Genomic DNA, 7580 nt, shown 5'->3' on the forward strand with positions numbered 1-7580 from the left:
TTTCTTATTCTTGTAGACATAAATATTCGTGAATAAATCATAGTCTTTACTTAGTCATAATAGATGTAGTGCCCCGTTTTGATGCACAATTTGAAATGAATGATAATATCAATCCGATCAGCTAGTTTTGCCGGCTTGGCTCTAGTCCATTGATTTCACATTCGGGCTCGGTTCAATTCAAGTCACACAATCAAAACTTAGAATTTGGTCGGTTCGGGCATCAAGCACTCGATCGCCAGTGCCAAGTTTTTCGGCTTTCTTAACTTAAGTTTTGTTTCGGTCTTAAGTACCGTATTGTGACTAGGGGTGCAAACGGGTTGGACGGTTAGCCTACATATAATTTTTGCTTGTACCTCAATTACAGTACAAACAAACCTAAGACCTTTTAAAACCTCAGTGAAAATTGTCTCGGCTTCTTTCCTTCTCTAGTGGTTTAATTACATGCCTTCGATAGTCATCGCCTATTTTTTAAAATAAAAACTTGTGTGAGGCCAATTATAAGCGAGTGTCAAACATGAACTCTTGTAAAAATTCTCACTTGCAATCTACTACTTTACTTAGTATATGACTTGTATAGACCGCTCTTACCATGCATCACTTATTCTATGATACACGCTGAGGACTATTATACCGTTCTATTCCCGAAAAAAAGAATTTTTTTTTACCCGTGATGGTAGATAAGAGGGTGTAAAAGTTAAAGACCGTTAGTAAAAACAATTTATTGGTGACCTGATTTCTTGCTAACTTATTTGGTAAACTTAGGGGATAAGTAAAGATGGTAAATAAAAATTGGTAACCTAGTAAAAAAACCAGTCAACTTTTACAAAAAAAAAAAAGTTGGCCTGTAACTCAAACGAACCAAACCAGATGGTGATTTTTATCCGATGAAAGTTGATAAGTCACCTTAATTTAAGTTGGTAATTTCATAAAAGTGTTAACAAATTCAAACAGTTAATAAATTAGCACAAAAGCTGGTAATTTGTGTACTATGGTAATTTTATATAGGCGTTGGTAAATTTTTAACAAGTTACCTACAAAAAAAAATCGAGGGTACCCACCCATGGGTAGCTCAGTTGGTTAGGGCGTACTTGGGATTGTGTGGTTAGGCGCACTGGTCCCAAGTTCGATTCCCCAACTGAGCACTTGTGATTTAAGTGGGGGGTCATGGCGGTGGGTTGCTGTGCTAGTCTCTCCCGAGGAATAGTCGAGGTGCGCGCAAGCTGGCCCGGACACCTCGGTTACCAAAAAAAAAAAAAAAAAAAAAATCGAGGGTTATTTTCAAAACCAACACTTATTGAAATTTATTAGCACGGGAAATATCAAATTCGTATTTCTAAACACGGAATGATAGGATTCTATGCATACTCTGATTGTGAAGGTTTATTCGGCTGATATCATTGTCTTTAAGCATTTATACACATTTAGCCATGAACAGAAAAAGAAAAATGATGTCAAGCGCTCACACTTCACATTATTTATCGTTTAGGTATATATTGCATTTAAATAAATGCGCAATTGTAAGCAAAGATTATCACAGACTAAGTACATGTACCGAGTTACATCTAGACCGCCGAAAATGGTGAGTCCCATGTGATTCTCGTTAGATCTAGCAGTTCGAATTCAACTTATATGTACCGGGGTTGTTTAATACTTTGTCGGTTCGCACATATCGCCTAAGAACCACTTGATCGGTTCGACTCTTTTATTTACTCCATCGAGCAAACTTGGGTGGCTAGGAAAAATTCGCATACCATGAGAGTGACTTTGACAGTTTGGTTTTTCAGGATGAGTTGTATTACTAAATTTTGTCGAAATTAAGGAACACATTAATCTATCCTTTATCAAGGTTTGGTCTTCTTTAAGGAAGCAAAACCATATGGAAAAGGAAGAGCCGAAAGCAAAATTTTGACCTTAAAAGTCACAAACTTGTCCTTTCTTACTCTCTCCTGACTCCTGCGGAGCTTTCTTCTTCTGCTGCAAAATGTAACTTACAGATTTAAACACACCATAACGTGGCTTTTGCTGAGATTTGGATGGATGAATTTAACGACCTATCAGACTCGATTTTTCACTTTTATTTTTCGATTAATCTAGATCGTGGGACTCACCCGTTTTGACTATTTATAAATCTGAAACTCATTGAACTTTCACGACACTCAGAACATCGACATGAAAAAGTAATTGAATGATATATTAGATTTTCCTTTTGCTGTTGCTTAAGTACTTCTGCTTACATAAAAGTGTCTTGTTGCTTTTGCTTTAAGTGTAAACAAACATGCCCTAATGAACTTGAAGCAAGAAGAGAACACAGTTCCACCAATGGTCAACGTTTCAACCCCACATGAAGTAAATTTCAAGACATTGCTCAGTTCAGCAAGGGAAAATGACGAAAATTCACGCTAAAAAATCAAAATCAACTAAAAGCCTTCCATTTGCAGAACTCAATCTAAGGCCTAGAAAATCGGAAACTTTCTAATTCTCTTCAAATCTTTACAAACATCTTCCTCCGTATCCGGCGTTTCTGAACAGCGCTTGCTTTATATCCCCAGTACTGGTGAGGTTTCTCTGCTGCATTTCCTTTTGCCAATAGATGCGAGAACTCATAAGAAATTTGAAATTTTATGACTAGAACTCTGCTAGAAAAAGCATGAGGCTGAAAAAGCTATCATCACTTTATTTAATCGTTGGTTTTGGTACCTCTGAGCAAGAAGCTTGCATTGCAAAGTCATTGAAGCAGCTAATGACACACTCCTGAATGTCAAGGCCTAATGCCTCCAATTTGCTCACTGTCGACAGCAACAAACCCGGTTTCGCAGCACAGCAGATCTCGATCCTCATCTCCACATCTCTTCTCTCCACATCGAACTGAAAAAGACATGGCCCAAATTCTATTTTTAGATTCCATCAACAAATGATTAATTCTAATTATAGGGCCTTGATCACAGTTTCAGTAAAAATTTACCTTTGGTGTGTTTCTCACCAACATCTCATTGGGTTTCATGTCATTTATAATGTCCATTATGTTCAAGTGATAGGGACCGAATTCGCTGTGATATTGCAAGTGGTTGATCTTCTGAAGCAGCTCTTTCATGTAGTCAATTGTGTCACCTAGGATTGATGTTCTGTCCATCTGGCATATAACAAGATGAGAACAAAACCACAATTAGAACTTTTCAGCAACACAAGAAGTTCAGCATTCAGATAAGGACCCAAAAGAACTGAAAAAGTGTGCACACCTTGCTGATTTTTGGGATGATGGATCTGAGCATCGAGAGCCGGTCGTTGAGCCGCTTCCTTCGCCTCCTCTCTGCCATTAAGTTCTTCGAGGGCTGTCCCTCCAACTTCTTGCTTGCCCGATTGTTCTTCGCCCCTACACATGGCCCTGCTTCAAAATATACTGGAACCTGATTATTCGGAGACTCCATCGATTCTGGTTTACAATCTCCTTGCATACCGATGGTCTGATTAAAATCATCTGAATGAAGAAGTGTGGCTTCTCCTTCCTCCATCATCATGGACGAGGGAAGTGTTCTTTCTTGAACTGGGAAAAATGGGGCGTCATCGCACGGGCTATAGGACGAACTGGTGATCCGTGGGGGTGAGATTGGCGAATCAAGGAGTTGGTGAGCCAAGGACTCAATGCTAAGTGGATATTGATGAAGTTCAGTGAAGATGTTCTGGTCTGGATGGAGTGTAGGAGGAGACAGCAATGATTCTTGTGAGGAGCAATAATTTGGAAACTGGGAGGATGGAGATGGAATTTGATAATCATCAAAGAAATCAAAATTCCAATTGCTTGAGAAGAGCTCATTCATTTCCATGGGAGCAACGTTTGCTTCCCGAGGAGCGTTTCTCTTTTGATGAGCCAAGAACAAGTCTTCCAAGTATCCATGCCCACAAAGCTCCATCTCTCTCTCTCTCTCTCTCTCTCTCTCTCTCTCTCTCTCTCTCTCTCTCTCTCTCCCTATGTAATGCGTGTTGAGAATGCCAATTCTAATTGCACCAATGAGAAATATATATAGTACAAAAGTGCAGTCTTCGTAGTTAAAATAATGAGATTTAATTAAAGAGTATGTGCATTAATATGTATTTTTAAGCAGCTAAGTGTTGAGGTTGAAAGAGAGTCCTGTCTTCTATCCAACACCCTCTTCCCCCATTCTACATCTGTGATTTGATGTCGTTTTCACCGAAATCTGAATCGTAAAAACACATTGTTTATTTCATGTTGTTTCCCTGTAAAGTTTGACCCACACATGTATCCGTCCAAACCCAGAAAAATGGAGTTCGTACTTTACCGTGAAAAAATGTTTTATGCATCAATTTCATTGCTGGTATGAAGAAACTGAGTTTATCATTTAATCATTTGTCAAGAGTCCGACAAATGAATAAAATTTCAAGATAACACTATAATATTCGTCAATATCTGGTTTTTTTCTTGAATATTATCGAAGTATATACTCATAAGAATTAAAAAGATGACCGTCGGAAATTGTTTTGCCAGTCTCATCTAGTATAAATAAACAGAAACATGTAAGTATATGCTCTACTTGTCTATTTTCCAATTTATAATGATAGTGGTTGATAGAGAGCCTGTTTGGTATAATTTTTCGACGGCAGTTACAATTGCAAAAAGAAACTTTCCAATTTGTATGAAGTATTTGGCAAATTCTTCACAGCTACAACACCCCCACAACTGTTGTACCTTACAGCATCTTGCAGGAAGCTATGCTATACGTATCTGAGGTAATGCATCTTACAAAATGTATGATTCTGTGGCCGCTCTTAACCGCACAGCTACAGTGCAATACTGCCATAACTAATACCGATTTAAATTGCGAGTGTGTTCAATCCGACCAGGACAATAATTTCCCCCATCCTAATCAACTCCATATCCTTTGTTCTCTTGTTCTAGGATGATGGAACGATGACATGTTTTCATTCTCATCTCAATTGCCAAACAGTCAAGTGGGTATATGATAGGGACATCAAATAATGAAATGGGGCTCAAGTGCATCAGCATGCTCCAACTACACATTATGTTTATATGTGCTGTATTGGCTTGTTTGTGTATGGTCTTATGTCAAAGTCCTTCAAGGAATGAGATTCTGTTGGATTTACCTGATGTGGCACGATGCCTATCGCCATGTAAAACTTTGTGCCAATGATATTAGGGTGATCCTGATTACTTCAAAAGAGTGCCAAATGCTTGCTCATACTACCACTAGCTATAAGCCATTTGAGTGCCACTTTCACAGGAGTTATATATATTGCAATACTGGATTTTCAATCGCACGAGAGCAAGTGTGTGTATATATATATTGGATTTTCTCGTGAAATATCTAATCGATGTTTCGAAAATTCGACATTAATTTTTTACAACTAGGGACATAACTTAGCATGACAATATCGATTTTACTGAATATATGACACTATACTACGAGACCTTGCGAGACTTTAAAAAAAAGTAAAAAATTATATTTGATACATGCACCTTTTTATAATTCTAACAAAAGATAACCAAATAAGACAAAACTGAGGTAGTAGTGTCACTCATTATGAAAGCCAATGATAGGGTGTAGCATGCCAATAGATTACAATGAAATTAAACTTTATACTTAATCAATTTGCTACACGACTGCAACTGATGAATTCTTTTCTAAACCGGGTTCCAACTGTGCAGTGATATGAGCATTGCCTCTTTCATTTGACTCTGCACATGATTCAAATATAAGGACTTAGTTTTTTTTTTTTTCAGTTGATTCATTTGACAGAACATCCTAGTTATGTTTTTCCCCCGCTCTCCATTGAATTCTCTATTCTGCGTGTCGTTTTCTTCTTTTACCCAAATTGCCTCGTTTCATATTTTATGTCCAAGGTTAAATCCTGCCCTGTCCATCAGCTACTGGCGTGTATAGCTGTAATTCTTAACAGATGTGTTTTCTTTTGCCTGTGGTCTTAAGCTTTTCGTCTCTTCAATTTTGAGCAAAGAAGCAAAAGCTTTTGGCAGGTTAAATCGTTGAACAAGTAACACTTCAAGAAGAGAAGCTTAAAGCGTAAGTTGACCATAGATTCTCTATGTTTTGCCCTTTCCTTCTCTGCTTCTTTGGTTTTCTAGGGTTCTGTGTTTTTTCTTCCGGGTATCTGGATGGAACTTTAACAGCAACATCTATGTTTGGCACCAAAAAAAAGAAATTGTATCAGAAGTAAGCAAAACCATCTTATTTGGACAGACCCATAGAAGTTTTTTAGTTTTTTGGAACATACCAATAGAAGTTAATGAAAGGACAACATTGCATGGCTCTAAAAAACCCTAGAAAGGCCTCCGGACGAAATAGTAACAAAACAAAGCAAAACCGCGGCCATTTTCACCTTTCACAGAAGAGCGGTTTCACACGAATCTCTCTCTCTCTCCCCAGTTTACCAGCCCACAATATTGCAAATGAAAGTGCAGGTATTACGTCTGGAAGAAGTGTGGCCACTCGATATATTTTTTTATAACGTGATTTGTCTTCTTTCTCTTTGTTTTTAAGTCATGAACTGTACGGATTTTGTCGCTCAAGAGGGGCAATTAAGGTTGGAGAGGGGCCTCTAACATTCTTTATTCGAGACATATTACCTAGTTACAGATTGGCTTTTTGTCTCTTTTAGTATTAAAACTGCTTCCTTGGGTTCGTTCATATTCCTGTCATTATTGTTTCTGAAGATGTGCCTTTTGTTTCCTGTTACTCATTGAAGCCGACTAATCATATGATGGACGACACACTTGACTGATGTAAATTGCAAGAGAATTAGACGCGTAGCGCCGAAAAAGTTGAGTGGCGAAGTCACGAATGAACAAGCGATCAGGCAAGGAACAGAAACTTACTTGCGACGCGCTTGTTCTACCAAGAATCTTGTTATCCCAGCTATATCATATTAGAGTCGTGAAGCAAGGCTTAATAATGCCACTTGCTGAACGCTACAAAAGCGGCGCAAGGACAAGAGCTCCTAGTTGAAGCATATAAAAATTGCAGAAGATATTGCTAATAATACGAGCCATGCCTAGCCCGATGATCTACAAAAATCCATACACGAAGATTTAGTGGTTGATATGGAATAGACAGGGATTATATAGTGAAATCCCACTTGGGGTGTGAAAGTGCCATTGCCGAGATTAAGGAATATGACAACTTGGTTCATTTATTCATTTATCGAAAAAACTAAAGGTCGGGTATTGATGACACCAAATTATCAAGTGGTCAATTAGAATCGAAAGTCAAAGTGTTAGTTTCATATGACAAAAATTCAAGATAGTCGATTGGTTAATGATCCCTATGACTTGGAAACCTTTGCTGTCCCATTGGAGCATGACAAACTAATGGAAGGTTTAAATTTGCCATTTGGATCAATGGAGAGCATAGGTTATATTAGAGAAAGTCTCACAAGTCTTATGATCCAATAACCTTTTTAAGTTTTCGCGTGGAGTTGTTAAAGAATCCCTAGAGAGAAAATAGGGTATTTTATGTTATCACAAAGGCTCGTCCTTTCGTTTTATTTCAAGTTGGCATTTCTTGAACAAACCTAATCGCAAAAGTTGATAA

At 38.0% G+C, this 7580-nt stretch overlaps 1 protein-coding gene across 1 annotated transcript; it reads right to left on the reverse strand.

Annotated features, from left to right (window-relative positions):
- Positions 1 to 2176: 2176 nt before the first annotated feature.
- Positions 2177 to 3948, reverse strand: LOC115675756 (transcription factor bHLH93-like). Its single transcript, XM_030598515.2, has 4 exons — positions 3237 to 3948; positions 2963 to 3130; positions 2698 to 2865; positions 2177 to 2577 (listed from the first exon to the last, which is right to left on the reverse strand). Exons 1-4 carry the CDS (start codon positions 3906 to 3908, stop codon positions 2491 to 2493), a joined length of 1095 nt encoding a protein of 364 aa, XP_030454375.1. The 5' UTR covers positions 3909 to 3948; the 3' UTR covers positions 2177 to 2490.
- Positions 3949 to 7580: the final 3632 nt, after the last annotated feature.

The sequence above is a fragment of the Syzygium oleosum genome, unplaced genomic scaffold (assembly GCF_021117445.2).
Source record: "Syzygium oleosum isolate NSW1041296 unplaced genomic scaffold, Sole_v2.1 Sole_v2.13, whole genome shotgun sequence".
Lineage (NCBI taxonomy): Eukaryota > Viridiplantae > Streptophyta > Magnoliopsida > Myrtales > Myrtaceae > Syzygium > Syzygium oleosum.

What these genes read in the sequence shown, in the direction of transcription:
- LOC115675756 (XM_030598515.2), bottom strand. Translation starts at nt 3,908, where the DNA reads ATGGAGCTTTGTGGGCATGGATACTTGGAAGACTTGTTCTTGGCTCAT. An exon ending in TGGTGAGAAACACACCAAAG is followed by an intron (nt 2,866 to 2,962) that starts GTAAATTTTTAC and finishes TGTCTTTTTCAG; the next exon opens with TTCGATGTGGAGAGAAGAGA. An exon ending in TGCAAGCTTCTTGCTCAGAG is followed by an intron (nt 2,578 to 2,697) that starts GTACCAAAACCA and finishes TATTGGCAAAAG; the next exon opens with GAAATGCAGCAGAGAAACCT.